The sequence below is a fragment of the Hippocampus comes genome, unplaced genomic scaffold, assembly GCF_001891065.2.
Source record: "Hippocampus comes isolate QL1 unplaced genomic scaffold, H_comes_QL1_v1.1 scaffold345, whole genome shotgun sequence".
Classification (NCBI taxonomy): Eukaryota; Metazoa; Chordata; class Actinopteri; order Syngnathiformes; family Syngnathidae; genus Hippocampus; species Hippocampus comes.
Genome location: NW_017805538.1, coordinates 1,091,418 through 1,112,424, shown reverse-complemented (window position 1 = coordinate 1,112,424; position 21,007 = coordinate 1,091,418). Strand labels below are relative to the sequence as shown.

General features: G+C 43.1%; 1 protein-coding gene across 2 annotated transcripts in view; it reads right to left on the bottom strand.

The window, feature by feature from the left end:
* pard3ba (par-3 family cell polarity regulator beta a) overlaps window positions 1-21,007 on the bottom strand; it is a 147,955-nt gene that overhangs the window by 23,424 nt on the left and 103,524 nt on the right. The window contains exons 20-22 of one of the 2 annotated variants that reach the window (XM_019878478.1): window positions 17,811-17,921; window positions 17,462-17,728; window positions 10,690-10,795 (exon numbers count right to left, since the gene is read on the bottom strand). In XM_019878478.1, the coding sequence (XP_019734037.1) occupies window positions 10,690-10,795; window positions 17,462-17,728; window positions 17,811-17,921 (484 nt within the window). The remainder of the gene's footprint in view (window positions 1-10,689; window positions 10,796-17,461; window positions 17,729-17,810; window positions 17,922-21,007) is intronic. The other variant, XM_019878479.1, reaches the window with a different exon arrangement.

The window sequence follows — 21,007 nt, the reverse complement described above, 5'->3', positions numbered from 1 at the left end:
CTTTAAAAAACAAGGCATCGATTCAACTCCTGATGACAAGCCACCATCCAGCGAGGAAGCAATGCAAATGGCAACAAATCCATCAGTATGCACAAGAATCACCAGACATCGGTGATCAACGGGACAGTTACTTGCAACTAGCAAGAAAACTGTATGACACGCAGGCAAACATTGCCATAAACCAAAGAATGCATCCAAACAAACAATCCAAAATAGACACATTTTTCCCAAGACAGAAAAAAATAAACATTAAAATACTGTACGTATTTTACTGTTGTGATTTTTTTTTGGATACACCGGTATTGCAGTTTTTGTTATATAAACAGTTTTTGGACAGTATATTTTTGTATTTTATTGATTGTGTTGTTACACGTGCATTTTGTCAACATACGTGCAAGTTCATAAAGGACATGTACCATGCTCATTTCCCAAATGAGGAATTTCTGTTGTCAGGACAGATTGGACAGCGCAAACACGAGTCTGTACTAGACAATGTTTCCTGTATTGAAATGTTATATCATTTTAATTAAGAGAACGAATGGTTAATGTCGGTATAATCACGCTGCCGCTTATTGGTGAAAGGCGCAAGTTTCACCAACGTACAATCAGAGGCCGTCAATCCGCCACAGACGGATGATCGTTTTGTTGACGAATGATGGGGAAACTTCAAAATGCTTGCAAACTTTGCACTGACAAAAATGGGTTTCCCTCCACCGCTGGAATTGGGCCATCGGGCATTTCTCATTCTGTCACTGTTTCGCTGACGACTGACGGAAACAAACGCCATACGTCACCGAGGTTGCTTCGAGCGTGAAGAGGACAGGCGCCTCCAACAGGAAAAAAAAAAAAAGTCAATAGAGTGGCGATCAGGTGGTTGTCTTGAATGATAGATGCTGTCATGGTTGACAGTTCAACAGTTGGAAACTGACAAACTATCCACTCACCAGATAGGTCAACTTTCTCACTACCCGTTCTCAAATCCTGCTCCTTTTTTGTTTGGCCAGTCAGGAAAGCTGGCTGTGTTGTACAGCTCTCATTTCCACACATAACAATTAGGTTGTCCCACATTGTTTTTACTTCATAAACGCCCTGTGTGTATGTGCTTGTGCTGCACGTGCGACATTGTAAGGATGTTCTCGATGCCGCAGAAGAGGAAGAAGAAGAGCTGACCATTTTGAAATTGTGGTGACGACTGTAATAATTTGTTGAATAAAGCATAAAGGAAACAAAATTAAAATCAAGAACTGTAATTTTGTGATCACGGAAGCATGTTTGAAATAACGAAGGCAGACTGATGATGACGGTCTGGCTGATGGTCCTAAATTACAGCGGTAACCAACTGTAATTTAGCAATGAAGAAAGCACGGCAAAGTTAACGATGAAGCACTGACGGACTGATGATGACAGATTTCGCCGGCCTGGTTGATGGCAAACTGTCAAAATTGACCGATGCGCCTATCTCTGCGTACAATCCATTCATGCAATGACAGATGCCAGACGAGGGCGCATCGAATGAATGCAGAAGCAGGTCCTGTGTTGACAGACATGTTGCACTTTTGTCAAACACCTAAATAAAACACGAAGCATTCTGACTGGCTCCTAAAAACAAACATAAGAAAGAAATGAAGCAGCTTTTCTGCATTTCATGATGGAAGAATCCTTTTTCAATTAGGAGCTTGAGTCCCCTTTTACAACTCCTTTGATAAAGTTAAAGCCCATCCATCCATTTTCTAATCTGCTTATCCTCACAAGGGTTGCGGGCGTGCTGGAGCCTATCGCAGCCGTCTTTGGGCAGTAGGTGGGGTACCCCCTAAACTGGCTGCTAGCCAATCGCAGGGCACACATAGATGAACAACCACCCCCATCTGCGCTCACAATCACGCCAAGGGACAATTTATAATGCTCCATTAACCTGCCATGCATGTTTTTGGAATGTGGGAGGAAACCGGCGTACCCGGAGAAAACCCACGCAGGCACGAGGAGAACATGCAAACTCTACACAAGAGGGCAGGGCCAGGATCGAACCTCTGCACTGTGAGGCGGACGTGACATCCAGTCGACCACCGTACCCCACTAAAGTTAGTGTTTGATTTCTTTATAATAGTGTGTGTTTGCACCTGTTTCAATATTGTGTCACATGTATTTATTTATTTATTATCCTTTTTTAACCACAATTCAGTTTTTTTAAAGGTAAATATAACAATTTGGAGGCTGGAACGGATTAATTCATTTATGACAAACAGCCTCACGGAACCAATTAAATTCATAACTTGAGGTTCCACCGTATTATTAGCACTCAGAAACATGGATCTAATTAAATTTGGCTTTGTGTCAAAAAGTTTCAACGCCATTTCACATTAGGGCCCGACGATTATGGAAACTCTAATTTCATTTTTCTTCCTGGCATTGCGATGTAATTTGCAATTATTTTTTTCAAGGTCCTTTTCTAATTTATTGTTCAACAAACAGTCTTTAGTACAACAAACAATGTCGTATCTGTTCTGCAGTACAGGATACCAAGATAAAAGCAAACCTGATGAATGCTTATTCATCAATGTAAAAGACAGTTTATTTTGACGGGCATCTTGGTAAGCTTTCACCATGACAACAGAATCAAACAGCCAAACAGATTTACATCTTTATGTGTACTATATTGTAAATCAGCAAGGCACAAAGTAAAGTGCAGATTACAACAATAACGTAAATCTGTAACTTTTCCACTTCCTCTATATCACTTCGTTTCATGAAATGCGACATGTCAAAGAGGACCGCACTTCATACATACACTGTACATAAAACTTATCGATTCTCCATCCAGTAAGATCACTCATCTTTACATGTCGGAAAAGTAAGGATGAGACTTCTTTATGAGGAAACACATTTCTATTTCAATCAAGGATAAGGGAGCTCGGCGGCGTCTCATTGATTAAATTAAGAGTAACTCTTCTTATTTTAGCCTAGTTATGTGAATGAAAGATACGGATCGGTGACTGAATTTATCCTCAATAGTTGAGCGCTTGACAACTTTGCAAGGCGCTGCCTTTTTCAAATCATTTGACCAGAACACCTGGTTTTGTTTTTGGGAGGCATATCTGGTGCCGCTGACAGCAAGTGATTGCGGTTTTACTAGGAACATCAACTTTGGAAAAGTTCCGTCCGCAAACTCCCCCCGGGCAGACAAAATATTTTTCAGGGACATCGAAAAACAGCCAATACTTTGATTTCACATGTGTGCGACACGTCAGACAGCCGTGGTGGCTCACACACACGCACAGACACTTAACCCACACGCGCTCCGACATATGCCGAAGCAACACAAAATACAAAACACATGGTGAGGTTTTTTTTCTCTTATCCTTGCGAGGCGAAAACGATCAAGTATGTTAGATCCTCGCCTCAATGTGTCATGAGAGGGAAACCTTCTTGAAAGCCAGTGCGGCAGAAAGCTCGGTTGAAGTCTCTGCCAGGTATGAACCCCGCCCATCTCCTCTCCACATACAATACACAAAGAAAATCAAAAATTTCCCCACACCCAAAGGGGTGGACGTGATCAGGTCAGCCGGCCCTGAAATGATTGCCCTTATATATTTTTCGGGGAGTTGTCAAACCCGAAGAGGAATGCAACTGTTGAGGCAAGGTTAAATTGACTGAATTCCAAGTTCAGGAAAAATGAAATATGTCATGTTCTTTGCAACTTAATTGGCATTCCCGCCATTAAAGCTAGACTGACATTCATTTAAAGATATAGATGATGGGGAGAGATTGTCATAATTAGAAGTGTGACCTTTTCACAGATACAGGGAACATGGGAGCATGGTCAAATTAGAGGGGTAGAAGTAGACCGAGGCACGAGGGAAAGAGTGTGGAGGGGAATGAAGAAGACTACTTTTCGATTTATGGACGCACGTGCGATGATCTAATGACACGCACGCACGCCCACACACCGTCTCTTAAAAGCCAGGGTCAAATACACTCAGTTGGTGCTCACTGCAGTCAAACACATTCCCTGCATGCACACTACTGAAAGAATAAACAGAAGACATGAACGGGTACTGCAACCAGACCCGTTCGTTTATGTCAGTGTCTGTGCTGAACTTGGGATCAACCAGATCTAATGAGCGCACACACGCTCACCTTTGCTTTAAAAAAAAAAAAAAAAAAAAAGAAAAAAAAAAGAAAAGTGAGATAGGTACTTCTGTCCTTGAGCTGCAAAGCTTGAGAAAAATCCTTTTAACCAAGCAAGGCTACAGAAATATGAGCGCATAAAAGAGCATCTTGGCAGCAAAAGGGCTGATCCTGCAAGGGTGATACATACAAGTGAACGCCTTGCTCAAGCTGCTCTCATGGAGGAAGAGGAATCCATGAAAAGCGTTGATAGCACATTCAATGTGTCAATTTAAAGAAAAGAAAGACTGCAGTTAAAAAAAAAAAAAAAAAAAAACAACAACAACAGACTTTTCCATGCACACATTAGTCAGGTTGCCAACACGGATTGCCTTCCAAGATCCTATTGTACTGGACATGTGGTGGTGACCAAACTGGTTGCAACTCCACCGACACGAGTTGGCACCACGCTCAATTTCAGAGTGTAATAAGGATGAAACATTACATTTATGGACGCCAAAGTGATCGGCTGGATCATCATCATCTGCAAGGGTGTGCGCCAGATTGTGTGCGCAAGAATTCAGCAACAGGGCCACATCACAGTTCTACTTGGGTATGCACAAATCAAGAAACTGTCTTGAAAGGATTATGTGGAATTACCTTTCGTAAGTCGGATGAATTGTGTTACGACTGTTTTTAACCCATATAACTCAAGCTTGGCAGATAACCAGATGGAATCGTTCAAAATGATATGTATTTATTTGCTCGCTAGCCTTGCTTACTAGCCCACAAACAACACCACTGAACAAGGCTTAGCTAACAGTGCCCCCCCCCCTTCAATAACCGCTTCATGATTACTACGCTAAGTGTACTATATCAACAATTCTACAAGAGTGAATACAATGATTCTTGATATCGATGTAAATGTGAATGCTAGCACTATTTATTCAGAAGGCACGTCTCTATCATGTTGACTGACCTGTACTGCTTGAAAGGATGGTAATGGCTGCCACAATATGGCAGCTGCCCTGATGTATTAAAGGAGGGGGAAGACACGGGTACCACAATGCCTATAATGTATATGAAAAGTTGGAAAACTGTTTCATGTGATACCAACTATTTGAAAAGAAGCTTATGCTGTGTATTTTTAAAAGCATGTGTTTATAACATGCTGCCTAAATAGTTATGTGTGGATTATGTATGGAATGGTAATGAGAAATGGCACGGAGGGAGGATGAAATTATATCTTGAGTACCACATGATGTGAGTCAAAAAGCTTCCAGGAGTGGTGTCACAAAAGGTACATGTCAAACCCATACTCTGAAATCCAAGTTTTATTCTTTCAATATGGACCAAATGATCAACAAGCGCATCTTACAAAGTGATCCTGCGGCGTTGATTTCTCTCAGTGCTTGAGAAGATTTGAGAGTTGTGGCAGGAAAACTCATGGCTGCTTCACAATGACAACATACAGTATGTGCTCACAATACCCTGAGCGTCTGTCAATTCCTGGCCAAGAAAAATATCGCTGCGCTGGTGCAGCCTTGCTACACAACCGAACGCGCTCAGTGTAATTTTTTTTTCCCTCATTCCTCGTAGGATCTCTGAAGTATCCTTCCAGGAGTCCATCAAAGTGTAGCAGGGAAGACTGAGAAAGTGTGTGTGATTTCAAGTATCTCTTTAGTGACGCAAGTCCTGGACCTTTTCTGAACTGCTTATTTTTTGCGTCTACGAGAGTAGTCGTAGTCTTCCAGCTTCTCCCAACATGTGCATGCTGCTTTGGCAAATAATTTGGATGAACTGCAGGAGAAGGTGAAGAGGACGGCGGAGAAGTATACACTACTCGCAAAATGTTTGGGATAGTTGGCTTTCAGGTGAAATTCATGGAAATGGAAATGGTTCATGCTACAGTGATATCATATGATGGAAGTAGGACATTTCAGTTGAAGGATGCACTGGTGAGTTCCTCATCTTAAATAATTCATTGAAACAAGTTAACAACAATGGTGGGTACACCCCAACAAAAAATCTCAACGTCTCCCTAACTCGTCATGTGCCTTTGAGCATCAATTACAGCTTGACGACGATGTTTCATGCTGTTCACGTCGACTTATTTTCTGCTGAGGCATGGCATCCCACATTTCTTGAAGGGCAACCCTCAGGTCATTGAGATTCTGGGGTGCAGAGTTTTGAGCCTCTGCACAGGCGACTCAGCTGATCCCACAGGTTGTCGATAGGATTCAGGTCTGGAGAATGTGCAGGCCGTTCTCTGATGATGCAACCTCGATGAGCTGGAGCATTGTCGTCCATGAAGAGGAAGTTAGGCCCGTGTTGTTCACGTAGGGGCACAATCACCGGATTAATAATATTATTCAGCTAGTATGGGCTTGTCACAAAGTGTAGGACAGTTCTGTACTAACTGGACACTCCTGCCCACACTATGACACCCCCACCACCAAAAGCTCATCTGGTGACAACAGTGGCTGATGCATAGCGCTCTGCTTGACATCTCCAACATCATTGGAGGTCATTTCTGCTCACTGTGAATCGACCTTCATCAGATAACAGCACTGAGGCCCACTGGTAACTCGTCCAGCATAAATGCTCCTTGGCCCATGCACCTGTGCCCGGTGGTGTGCTCGGGTACCCTTGCGGGTCGTCAAGCATGTAGACCACCCTGAGGTTTCGAATGGTCTGACGTGACACTTTGGTGCCTCTCACCTCCCTGAAACGTGCCCGGAGTTGATTGGCGTTCATCATCCAGCTTCTCAGGGCATTGTTCACAATGGAGCGGTCATCAGCATGGGATGTGGACATCCACTCCTAGATCTTTCTGTGACTCTTCCAGTCTCTCGGTATCTCTGTTGCAACCTGCTGACACCCTAAGCTAAGTGGCCACTTCCGTCTGAGAACATCCTGTTTGAAACATCACTAAGGCAAGTTACTCTTGATCCATTTTTACGTGTCATCTTGGTCTCGTGATGTCAAAATGTGAACAGCATGATGAGGATGACTGTTTAAACAGCAGCTCTAATTGAACCAGGACATTTATCGGTCGATTCAATGATCAAACACCTGTTGTGAATTTTGCCGTTAAGCTCCTCGTGAGAGAACAGCTTTTTTGTTCAAAAAGTACTGAACCATTTTAACGTTTGAACCTATGCATTCAAAAGCTTAGAGAAGGGCACATTAAGTTCCCCTGTAAAGGTGAGAATACATTTTCTGCATTGTCCTAAAATTTCACCCAAAAGCCAAATATCCCGAACCTTTTGTGAGTTGTGTATATCAGGTGAGATGTGTTCATTTACGCTGTTATAAAACGGACTCTTCCAAGGTGACAGCGGAAATATTTTTTCGCGCCGTCTTGTAGAAGTATACCCCCCTGTATTTTGAGAGTTAACGGCTGTGTTGATGGTCGTACTTTGTATTCTGGGACGCGGTGTGTTTTTTGCGATAGTACCAGCAGTGAACAGAATAAAGATAGGCGTTATTAAAATGCTGCGACCTTGCTGGTGGTGACAGGTGGCATGTCAACTGATATGGAAACTGTCTGTCTTTGGTTAAGCAAACTAGGATCTTTTTTTCGAGGAGACTATCTTCGGGTTCTTTCAAAGTGCAGCGACTATTTGCTGATGTGTCGTATCAGCACATGTTGCATTCTGTTTGTTTATTCTTTTTTAGCTTTTTGAGCATATCACCCGCTGGTGAAATTCTTGTGAAGGGGAAGAGAGGAGGACAATATCACTTTTTTGGTGATGCATTTTGGGAACACATGAAAATTCATTTTGCCGTTTATAATTTCAAATGTGCAAAGCGTTGCTAAGTTGATGAAATTTTTTTCCCATTTCTTTTCTCATTGTGATGACAACAGCCCCAATAATTGTGGTCACAATAATTACGCACCTTTCATAGATGTCTTATGCCTGTATTTTGTCTTTGGATCCATGTATGACAACCGATATCTGAAAAAAACTTCATTCCTACAGCTATTTTCAAAAACAACCCGACTAACTGCGGATGTAAATATAAGACGGTGCTTTGTTCATAAAAGTGGTGTTCTGCACCTTTCTCCACAGAAATGCATCAACGGGTGGCAACACACTTCCTTTATTTGTAAATATTGTCCATTGTCTCACTCCAAATCCCATCTCATTCTGGACTATTTTAGATTCATCTTTTCCTGTGTTACTTCCAGGACGTTTTATTGTCTTGAATTTCCCGTTCTCACAATGTGTGTGCATGTGACAGCGGAGTCGTGTGTTTCATTAAGAGCTCCTTAGGGGACAACCATAGTTTTATTTCTGACTGCCGGCAAGGCTGCCTTTTTGAAGGTAAAAAAAAATATATAAATATAATAATCCAATCACAGGGCACACCCGCGCCGGCTGCACTTTAATTGTATCGGCGTTTGGATCGCAATAATGGCGGGCAACTGAAGGAAGCGATGCGCTGCACGGGGACATGTAATGAGCGCCACAGGCCTCAGGTCACAAAGAAAGCAGCTGCGGTGTGAGTCTGAGAAACTAATGACAACCAGCATATCCAGCATCTTTCAGTAAACATGCACGACTGTGAGGAAAGGAAACGAGCGCAGCAGGAGGCAGGTTGAGGCTGGACAGTAAATCCATCCCTTATTTCCAACACCAAGTCTCTGGTTGTGTCTTTGCTCAGTCGAGTCTTGTGAAATATGAAACCGACTCTGCGGATTTACATTTGTAATTCCCTGTTCGGGTCAATGTACAGAATGACTTTCAACATTTTGGGGATTTACTATTTCAAAAAATCCCATTCAAAAAAGGCCGAGAAATAAATACTGATATCCAGCAATCAATAGGGAGGTAGAGCTGCATTTTTTCCCCCAAGCTTGATCAATTAAGTCTGAGAGACAAGACAGAGAGATAATCATAATCAATCATAATAACTACTTACATTATACTGTTCTTGTCACAGTACAGTCAAGGACAGAGTAGAAAACCAATGGGAGAAAAGAGAGCTGGAGCAATTACCAAACAAAGAAACAAACGAAAAGCTAGATGCAAATGTAACCGATTTAAAACACGTTTCCAAAAAGCAAATGAAGAGTGGAGTATAGGTGGTGCCTGGCTGCCATATGCCACCTCCAAATGTTGACAAGTCTGCTGAAAATAGCTTAAGATGGGGAACACGAGGGGGGCGGGGGGGGGGTGTTACCGTGTCTGTTTGCGGGTTCGTGTGTGTGTGTGTGTGTGTGTGTGTGTGTGTGTGTGTAATTGCAAAGTTAGCATTATCTCTGCCAAGAATTTGTTTTTTGCCACATTTTTTGCACATTTGTTTACGTGCAGTTTTTTTTGCATAAATCGTGGCCTTTCTTTGGATGGCTTATATTTCAGTTTAAAATTAAAATTATGTCACCCCAAAACATACATTCAAATGAGAAAAAAAAACTCTGTCATTGCAAAATTTCATCTGGAAATAATCCAGATTTCACCGTCCGGATTCTACAATGTCACACTGTTCCAAATTTTGAGTCATGAAGGATTCTGTTTTGACCTCAGATAGTTTTGGCAACTACTGTTCCAGATGTGACGAACTAATGGAACATTGCTTGGCTCCAGGTAGATGTACACCCCGAGAGATCCAAACAGGACAAACATGAACAATACAGTCGGCGACTGACCCTGGCACACCTACCGATGGTCTTGAACTTCCTGCAACAGCACTGAATCAGAAAAAAACAATGCAACTGCTGGCATTCTCATAAAAGATACGAAACATTTTGAAGGGCCACCCACGATACATCATTTCATTTGACTGCATTGCTAGATTTGGAGAATACAAACGGATTTGAATGGCATGACATGCTTCATTTGTTTACTAAAGGCTTATCGCAGACTTGTTAAATTAAGCCCATAAACATTGCATGCAAAACACAATTTAGCTTCAGTGCTATTTGAGATCTTTGTCAATCACGCCCATAGTGTAGCCTCTGCGAACGCATCCCGGAGACAATTTTAAAGGATGTGTAAGCACCGTCTTGAAAACTGGTGCCAACCTGAAAGAAAACCTTCATCGTCATGGTTTTTACAGTTATGCCTTTCATCTTTCTTCACTTGTCTTTCGAGTCTATGCTGACGGAGAAATACAGCCACAGCGGTTGGGACAGCACACTTTTTCCGAGACAATCATGCCATGTGGTTCAATAAAGTAATGCCGTGTAAGTGGCACATTGTTTCCTGGATCAGGGTTTGCAATTTTTCTTGACGAGAGTTGGTAGTGTAAGTGCGCGAGGGTCCATTGCCGACTGCAATTTGCCAGGTCTGTCAAGTTCATCACTCGGCATGGGCTGGCTGAAATGAGCATTTCGTGCCATGATCGAGAAAGAAGAACTGTGCATTCTGCTGTCAACAAAATTGCCATCCAAGACAGTGCAACTTGAATTCAACCTTTAGCCCTGCTATTGTTATAAAAGGCGAGAAACGCAGAGTGGCCACCATTATAGCCCATTTAGCACCTTGGGCACATCCTCAGAAGAAAGATCGATGAGGGCACAAGGCTCATTTCTATTTCTTCATGGCAGGTAAAGAAACCAAAGCATGTCACACTCACCCGCTGCGGGTCGTTCTCCAGCACTCTACGTCGCGCCGTGTCCAGCTCCTCATAGCCTGCAGCAGCCCGAGGGTACTCCCGCCGCATCCCCTGGGACCACTCATCCCTGCAGTGAAATGCATAAGTGGCGTTTGGAGATTTACCGCATATATGATTCTCATGAAAAATACAGATCCAGGCTCGTCGAGCGTCCGTTCCTACTCAAGCAGGGAAATGAAAAGCCAGGCGGAACACGATACTTTCCTCATTCTTTGGCTGTACGGTGACAAGTTGGGAAAACGTGCATTGAGACTGACAGGCAGACAGATAACATCCACAAAAACAGATTCACAGCTTGCATCAGAATCTGAAGGGAACTTCTCAGGGGTGGAAAAATTGAGGGACAGAGTTGGGGGGGTAGGTAGAATAGAACCTCTCAAGCAGTTCTAAAACAACAACACCAACTTGGAAGCCTTTGCTGAGCAGCGACTGTCTCAGGTTGGAATGTTCTGACCTGCTGCAAGTACTGACTGTGAAAGAGCAATAGGTAGCAGATAGAGAGTTTCACTCAGGAATTACACAGCCTACATTTTTAATTCTCCCTTTCATGGCTCAATGCGTGAGCGTGCGTGTGCAAGTGAGAGTGTGAGCGAGGACAACCTTAGGAATGCTTTAACAACTGTAGTTTAGCATGTGGTCAAGATGGTGATCCTGCTGTGATTTATTGGAGCTATTTGCGAGGAGAGAAGGCTGAGCCATGCACTTCCCTGTGCCAGTATTGATATCATTCAACTCATAAGTGTGTATGCGTGTCCGCAAGGTCCTCGCCAACGCTCTGGGCACAAAACTAGACCCTTAACTGGGCCCGCAGGAGCACCAGCACACATGCTTTGCTTTTATCAAGATAAATATGGGAAGTGGCATCAGAGCACCACGTGGTGCTAATCGTCATCTCTGGAGAATGACTTAAATGGCTCCTTTTACTGCATAGCTAATCAATACAAATCTCCGTGCTGCTGTCTGTCCTACACACAACCTTGCTGCTGAGTTAAGAGCAACTAAGTTACTCTTGCAACGGCTGTCTTCAATTTGATTTTTCTTGCGGGGCTCTCAATGCTTGGAAATTCCCCATTTTATTCCCAAGGGTGTGCATCCTGGTGAAAAAGATTTTATTTTAGGTGTTCTGAACGGGACTTGCTTAAGGACACTCCAACATGGCCCCAATAGACGGAGATCAAACGCCCAACCTCTGTATTGGGAGACGATCGCTCTACTACTGAGCCATGCCGCCTCCTAAATAGGAAGTCGGCCATGATGGGCGAGCTTTTATACCCACCACATCTGATGTGGGCAGAGCACGGCGGCAAATCCTCACCCGTGCTGCTGTCGACTTCATTCACATTTATAGCTTGACTATCCAACACTCACAGCGAAAAAAGATTTCATGGCATGCCACCCAGTTTGTGCCAAGCCCATGAACCAATCCCCGGTCCCTTAATTAGGGGCTTCCATTGTGAATGAGCATGCATGTTGCGCTACAACTGAAACAACACTGTAATTATGTCATTACACTGTGGCTGTCATAATTGACAAAATCATCACTATCATATTAATGGCTGAGAAAAGGGAAGGGTGCGTCGTAACAAACACTGACAGCAAAGCTCAAAGTTAGTTCATCTCAGTGATGTTGAGGGAGTTAAGAGGGGGTTAAGTTCTTTCTCTTGGCGCTGGGCTACAAACGCCAAAGTTGTACATTTCAAGTAAAAACCAGCCCCTTTCACTGAAAAAAATGGTGAGTTCATTTACTCAGTTTTACTTTGTCAAGTGGTGGCACACAACTGAATCATCTGGATTTCAACACATTTTTTCAGTCGATGTATAGTCTACTCAAAAGGTGTGTCTGTATCCAGATGATTTGATTTCGTGTAACCACTAGACAAAACAAAATTGAGCATATTCAACACACCATTTTGTTCAGTGCACATTAAATAAGAAATTGGCTGGGATTATTGTGTTTTTGACTTCCCACACCATTGTGAGAGTGATGCCTGGTGAATTGTCCTATGACAAGTCATGCATATGCAGCTCTTATTAGAGAACTCAAGTCTGATTTCAGAGGCCTTCTCCAGTCGTAAACGTGTTGCTGACACAGCAAAAAAGTCACTAAATCTGCATACATCTGTGACAGCATCATGACAGACACACTCTCCTCCACTGAGAGCAAAAAAGTGAGGAGACAATGAGGGACAAATACGAACAGGATCTTCATCAGTATCCATGTGAAGGAGGAGACTAATTAGAAGATGTGTTCTGCCACTTCTCGCCTCTGTTTTAGACACAACACACACTTGGAAGAGGAGGGCGAGGAGGAAGCTCAGGGTGGGAAGTTTTCTTTGCTGTCTGGATGTTGGAGGTAAGCAAACATCAAAGTAGGCGGTCAGTGTTTGGATTCCAGGTGTGAGACGGGGGATTGCCAGACAACCTCAGAGGAGCTCCATTTTGAAAGGCAACCCGAGAACAAAGAAGAAAGAGGCAGGCATTGCAAACATTTAGGAGGCTTCCATCTTGTTTACTTTTAGCAGCCTCACTGAAAGCTGTAACGGTCTCTCAATGTGCTCGTTAAAAGAACGCTGGTCAGAAAATCCCATAGAGTTAGTTGGTGCACTTCCAACATTGATAAGTTGATCCACCTTGCGTGTGTGGTATTCCAACATTTTTCAGTTTTTATGCGACAATGGAACACACGGACACTATATACATTAAAAAAAAAAAAAAGGCTACTTCTAGAATGCTTGAACAAATATTGGGCCGTATGTCATTCTTTAAACTGAGCTCACCATTATATTTAATTTTTTTTTTGTTGTTTGTTTTTGGAAAGACGAGTTTGTCACTGCTCTTTTATCTCCTCGCACCGCTCCCTGGCTTAGCTACCTTATGACAAGGGCCCTCTGCCTTAATATCTTTTGACAAGCATAGCCAACCTTTTCCTGCTACAGGTCAGACTATCGCACGGCGCTAATCAAATGTGACGCCCATCAGGACACGCACCTGCCATCGGAGGCACTAATGAAAATGTCCCGGTAGTAAAATAGGCAGCCACTTGGGAGCCCACTGTTCATATCTTGACAGGATGGGGAGAGGAGAGGGTGGGGGGAGGATCCTCTGTGGATGACTTGGCTTCAAAAACATTTGGATAAAGCTGCACAGCAAAAAGTGGTTCACCTGCACATGTCTCTCATCTCGCAGATGGACAAATGTGATTTATTTATTTATTTTGCGTCAATAAAATGTAAAGGAGCTTTTACAATGTGCACTCTCTGTCACACGACACATGTGAAATCGCAATTGCAACTCCCGCCACACATCCGGTAGCATGTCGTGCATAACATTTTCCAGTGCCTCACGATTCCCTAACCTGGCAAAGGCCAGATTGATACGTGAATCAATCAAAGGAGTTCTCCATAGTATCAATCTGGCGCGACATTCAGTCAATACTTTGTGCTAATTGGGCGATGCGGCAACTTGTGCATGCCTACCAAACTCTTGTTTTGGACAATCACGGCAATGGATGAAAATTTCGTCACCGACGTGCCATGTTTTGACGAGCTGAGTCCTCTTAGTTTGATGATTGACACAGATGCATAGCGTTGACTGATAAATATGTGGATGAAGGGCGTCTTCAATAACAACGTTAATTTTTGGGTCAAGCTGATTGTCAATCAAGAAAAGTTTTCGTCACAGCCGCATACAGTGATATTTGTGTTTTACAATGTTAGTTAACCATTTACAATCTCATTTATACAAAGTACATGCAGCTAAAAAAGCGAAACGTAGTCTGTTTTTCCTGTCACAGAAAAGCACAAGTGCATTCAACGAATCCACACTCACCTTTACTCTCACGATTCTTTTCTGTCTATTGCAGTATTAAAATATTTTCCCTTGAATATCGCAACTTTTTTTTTTTTTTTTGGTACAATAACACTGTGTGTGGTATCTCAAAACAATATTGCCTGACAAGAACATCAGGGGTCACAGTTTCTCTGTTGCCGTGCTTTGGCAGGTGTGCAACGATATATCGCCAGTTGTTTGCGGGGCAGTCGCTGACCGAAATTTGCTTGTGATTGTCCATTTCTGGCTTGTTCAGCTGCATAGGCCAGTGTGTGGCAGGCCTTAGATAAAAAAAAAAAAAAAAAAAAGTAATCATACAATTGTCAAAATTGGGATCATTTGATCATTTTTGGGGAGCACTATGGACCTATAAAAGAAAGGACTAACAATGCCGCTTCCTCACCATAGCGACAAATGAAGCCACCGGCAGAAATCTTACATTGCCACTCACTTAACGCACCTAACTTGAATACATTGACTTCCCTGCATTGTTTTCACATCATTGTCTCTCTGTTTCTATGGCAAAAATGCCACAGTGTAGTGCATAGGGTTGGACCAGTAGGTCTGGAACAAGTGCTACATGCACATTTCATCGGCAAGAAGGCAATTATTCATTTTGTCTTGTAGGGTATATCTGTGAGTGCTCCTCAAAGTTTCATCAACATCATGTTGTCAGAACCATCAACAATGAAATGAAAGCAAAGCCCATTTGGACAAATTCAATGTAAACCTGACCTCTGTCAGTCAGAATTCATGATACTGAGATCATGTAGTTGGAATGGTTGGTGCAAACAGTGAAGTTTGTTCTTTGCGAGGGTCTCATTAATCCATACCGTGATCCTGGTGTAAAACATGCACTGATAACAGTGTTTTTCGCAAAAAATAAATGACAGATGCTGTGGCAGCGGAAGATGGCTGCCCTCTGGCTTCAGATGCAAGGGGTCAATTGTTAGTCTATTTATATATGTCATATGTCCGTGAGGGTAGCCAAACATCAGACATTTAAATGAAAGACCTTAATAAAGGACACTCAAATGAAACACTGTACTAAGCAAGGATTCATCACTGGACCACATACATACACATTGTTGCTAGCTTCCACTTCGATGTCGGGCAAAAATATAACAACCAGGTGTCTGTGTCTGTTCATTTCTGCCTGTTATAAGCGTTTGAATCAAAGTCATGCAAGCAAGCAATGTGCTTGTGTGGGCGCTCTTGACCAGCCAAATTTTTATTGGAAACAGTCGACAGTGAGGTTGAAAGAAGTTATGATGAATCAATTTGAGGATGCAAGCTAAGGCATACGCTAAATTAAAGTTATGGGTCATTTAGATGTCACAAGAATACATGCAGTGTCGTTGCACACAATAAAAATATCTTAAATGTGCCTTCCAGTGATTCCTGGAGACTCTTGAACAGAGAAAGGCTCCTCATCCATCATGCTAATGCTAAAGACTAACTAATAAACATTACCAGCAAAGCGGGGGGTGTGGTGGGGGGGGGGCTGACACAGCGAGAGAATGAGACTGAGAAAATGGCCCGGTAATGAAGCACCCAATACACGTGAATGAGTTATAGTGATCTGTCAGGCTTCTGGACTGTGGCTAATTATCCCTGCTCCCTCTTTGTCTGCACCCTCCGGTCTCCAATGTACTCTGCGGCGCTAACACACAACCCCACTCTGTCTATGCTCTTTGTCCCTCCTCCTGCCATGTCTTTCCATCTGTTCCCTTCTCTTGTCATTTACTTTGCAAATTTGCAAGTCAATAGCGTTTCCTCTCAGAGAGTTAAGTATGCAGGGAGTTTTCAAGTAGCCTGTATTATTTCATCAGGGAGATGATGCATTTGCATTATAATACTCTTCAGATTTTACACGTGCTCACTCACATCGCTAAATTTAAACATAGAAGTTCTCAGGCAGCTACTGTTATGATGTATAATTCAAGAGAGAGGGCTTACATGAGAAACTTTGTGTCCTCTTAAGCGTTTCGACGCTGCGGCTCTCATCTAGTTAGATGAATGTAATGTGTCTGTTTTTTTTAGGACTACACAACCATCGTCATCCATGTAAATGGGCAACAAACTCACCTTCAACCACTCCATCACGGCGTCACCAGAGGCTATCGGTTATCCGCAAATTCAGGGGACCCTACAGGACGTCGCCCCACCTCGAAACTCACACGGTTAAGCGACATTCTGGCGAAAACCTTTGGCCTGCTAATACCCAACCTCACAGAAATCGAGACCATAGTTACCAATCGCATCATATTTTGATGATGCACATTTGCAAGGAAGCAATGATGGAAATACCCGTCGTAGGATCATAACTTAAAAAGTAGAATGCTGACATTTTAATGCATATTCATTTTTTCTGAGGTGTTAATTTGTATCAATTCAGTGTCATTTTATGTTGTTCTAGTCTTTAGTAAATAATCTTTTCATACTTTTCTGTGTCCACCATCTTTTCATTTTGTTAAAAAAGATAACTTACTGTTAATAAAATGTTGAAGTACTGTTTAACAATGTAAAGTCAAGAGGATCGTGTTTTTTTTTTCTGTACATTTTGTATGATTTAATTTGTTAAACATATTTTGTACTGCTGTATTGTTGCGGTACACAATTAGTCGCAAAAGCTGACGTATGGAGCGCACTGTGGCTCGCTTGTATGGGCCCACCCCTATGTGGTATGCGTCATGTGTTGGTAAAGAGAAAAGAACTTCAACTTGAGTTGACGCTTGTGTCAATATCACTGCGAAATTTGTGACAAGCGGTAAATCAAAATTGGGCACTTGCAGTGGAAATCCAGCCTCGTACAGTCTTGCTCGTTTGCCATCAATGCACAAAAGTGAATAGCGAAGTCTACAATGTAACCATTGATTCTTGGTCCTCTTCCCTGCTGTCTCACCTTTGTGCAGGTTGTTGCCTGGACTTGTTGACCTTGGCATAGAGACCCTCCAACTCATCAGCAGAGCCATGAGGCTGTTTAGTCTCCACGTTGACGGGAGTTGCAGGAGAAGGTGTACGGCCCATCAGCGGCAGCGAGCTTGGCTGGAGGAAGTTGCTGACCTGGGCATAGTTGGGGTCATTGTCATCGTCCGCCACACCAGGGAGGGAGCGTGGGCCGGGGGTGAGCTGGCCAACGTCGATTTCAGCATACCGGGAATCATAGCTTCTAGTGACAGCGGGGAGGGAGATGTCGCCATGACTTCCAACTTCATGGTTGGTTCATGTCAAAGTCGCACTGATTCCTATACCTCTCTCTGATGTCAGGAAACCTGTCGAACTCCTCCTCACTCCAGGCTTCCAGTTTGTTTTTGGCCACTTTTGCTGCATCTTTGCTCTTGTCATCTTTCTTCTTGCCAAACCTGTGCAAGAAAGGGACATCGCAGAAGAAACATTCATTGTTTGTTGACTTGATCCCGGAAACTCATGTAAACCAAATTCATCTGGATTTTATGGCGATGACGACAATCAAGAGCGGCCGTGTAGTTCAGCATATATCCCATGAATATGTAATTCTTTTCTGAGGCATGTTATTCAACTGTCGCGTCTCTTGTCTTTTTTCATATCACGCTTGCTAGAGCAGTCATCATTAAGCCTTTCCCTTTAAATATTTCAATAATTTCATCTGATCCTTTCCTGGGAAATTTTGCTGAGGCAATCTAACGTCTGCGTTTATCTGATTAACAACGAGACACTTTTCATTAGCACGACAGGAAGACAAGCGGCCTGAATGCTAACCTGTTGGCCCAGCTGAAAGTCGCGCAGAGTTTCTACGCTGGAGTGAAGGCAAACCAATTATTGGCATCTTTTGGGTTATATCCTGGCTGCAGCTTGCATGTTCATGTTACCGACAGCAGTTCTTTACCCAGGGTTCTCCTCCTGGCCAAAAAGTAATCCCACACCGCATAACCATCACACCTGTCTTGCTGCAAAAGAAGCATGGGAGTGACCACACTTATTTCCTTTTGTTAAGGCTACACCAAGAGCAGACCACTAATTACCTCACTGCTGCCATACAGAACCTGACCCGGTTGGAAAAGGAACGCCGGTGACGTTACCTTCATATGCACCAACAGGCGCAATTATATTGACTCATTATTATTCACAATAGCAGATTTATTTGATTGTGTAAGCTGTTACACAGCGTCCCTCTCCAAAGACCTACTGACAGAGTGACTTAATTAGCATTCCAAGAGGGCAGAGGTCCACAGCTGGACTCATTATACCTGCATTAATTAGGAAGAGGCAACCCAACTGAGGTTTGAATGTAAAAATAAAAAACACACACACACGCGCGCGCACACACACATAATGAGGGTGGGACTTTCAATTAGAGATACGTACCTGCCATGAGCATGGTTGTTATCCCACACTTTATCATCACACCACACCCCCCAAACCTCCACTTTAACCCCGTTAGAGTGGGCCAATTGTGCTAACGACCTGGCTGTGCTTTTCTTTCCCCCTTACTTTCTTGGGACGGATCAGACTACTGAAAATGAATGAAAAAACATTTTCTTTTTTGGCATGATGCAAATGAAAGTGTAACGCTATTCAGCTGAAATACCAACTATCAAATGTCCACTTGTCCCACATAGAAAACGCATCATGACTGCAAGGGACAAAATGTCAACCATATATTTTCTTCTAACTCATGAGCAATATGTTTGAAGGAGCTATTTTGCATCAACACACACATGGTTACGGCACATAGAATACAATAGCCCCATCACCAACATGCAGCGAGTTCTCCCGTGCATGAAATGCGAGACAGCAAGCCTTACCTGCCGGCGGTGTAATTAAGAATCATGAATGGGCCGCATTGTGATGAGCTACATGATTAAATGGTAGGCTATGACGCAATTTCAAAACAATCTTGACAGGACCGCATTGGGATTAAAGCAAGTCATGGGAATTGCAGGTCATCGGCTGTGACACCATTTTTACACCAGTTTGTTTTTTTTTACCGATTGCAATCCCTCAACGGAAAATTTAAGTGCTGCTGTACATTTTGTGTTGCACACCAGACAGAGAACACGATCACACACATGCCTGCGAGAAAGGAGAGATCTTAGCGCGCACACCATGGCGCACGTCTCTGCACCGCCAAGAGGCAAGAGTTGTCACAACGCGACTCAAACCTTCCGTTTCCAAAGTCCAAGTCATGACTGATGAGCTACTGCTACCCCTGCAATGAAATCCCTATCCCTAAAAATATGATCTTGAGCACCATGTTGCATTGGCCATTGCACAACTGTTCGCCATTGAAAAAAGAGGACCAGAAGAAGACCAGCAATTACAAATTGTGAAATTCTCAGCACAAGGCACTGTACACCTATTATCTGTGATGTGTATTTTCTAGCCAGACAACCCAGAGACGTTCCATCGCTTGCCAACATCTTGCATTTCTCATTATTGCTGCGTGATAATGCTTGCATGTGCATAGCTCCCAGTGCAATGCAACACAGTATACACCTGCCAATGGATTTAATTCAATGTAGAAAAGCGCTACACACTAAACAAAGGACAACAATTGAGGACATCTTGTATGTTGTGGTCTTTCGTCTTGCCCTGTATCTGTTTATAATGAAGAAAAGGAAGGAACATTTTTGTTTTCCCTTTTCATTTGCATAGGTGTATAGACATGACGGACGTCGACCGACTGAGAGGTTATTACGTCAACTTTTAGGTACTGTGCCATCATTTTTATTTTCTGAACACAAGGGTGTCAAAAGGTTTTGTACGACAAATGTATTACTTGTTTAGGTATGCTCGACAACCTCTGGCAATCAAAACAACAAAAAAGTGTGTAAAATACGGAACACAGGTGTTTAACATTGAGAGGAATCCGGATGAATCACTTCAAAGAATACATAAGAGAAGCAAAGAGAAGACCAAAATGTGAGTTAAAAAAAAAAAAAAAAAAACGGCGAGGGTAGATGAGCAAGCCAAAAGCACCAATGAAAGTGCCGCCCGGCCGGGGAGGACTAAGGAGATTAGCTGTCGACTGTGCGGAGGCAATGCTACAGCATTGAGGCACGGGGAGAACAGCTAATCAGCCAAGCAGAACTGTTATCTCAGTAATTAGATTGCTCTGTATGTATTTTGAGAGGCGGGCACATATCTCGGCGGCGTTTGCCACAGAAAGAGAGAGCCCGCTGAAGGAGATTAACACTGTAGAGCGCTGTAACTGAGCTTCCCTCTCCTTCATGCTGATACGTTTGGAAAATATTCCAGGCCGGAAACCTAATAACATTCACAGCACACACAGTCGGTGAGTTTTCTTAAAGTTCGAGTCTGGATGCAAATGAGGATCAGGCTACTCAAGGATATCACACAACCACAAGGTCAAATCAGGCCGTTGAAGGGCTGAGTGACATTTCAACGAGCCAATACAGGCTCGCCTATGCTCGATAATCAATCCTAGCCGGTGGGCACCGGTTTTCCC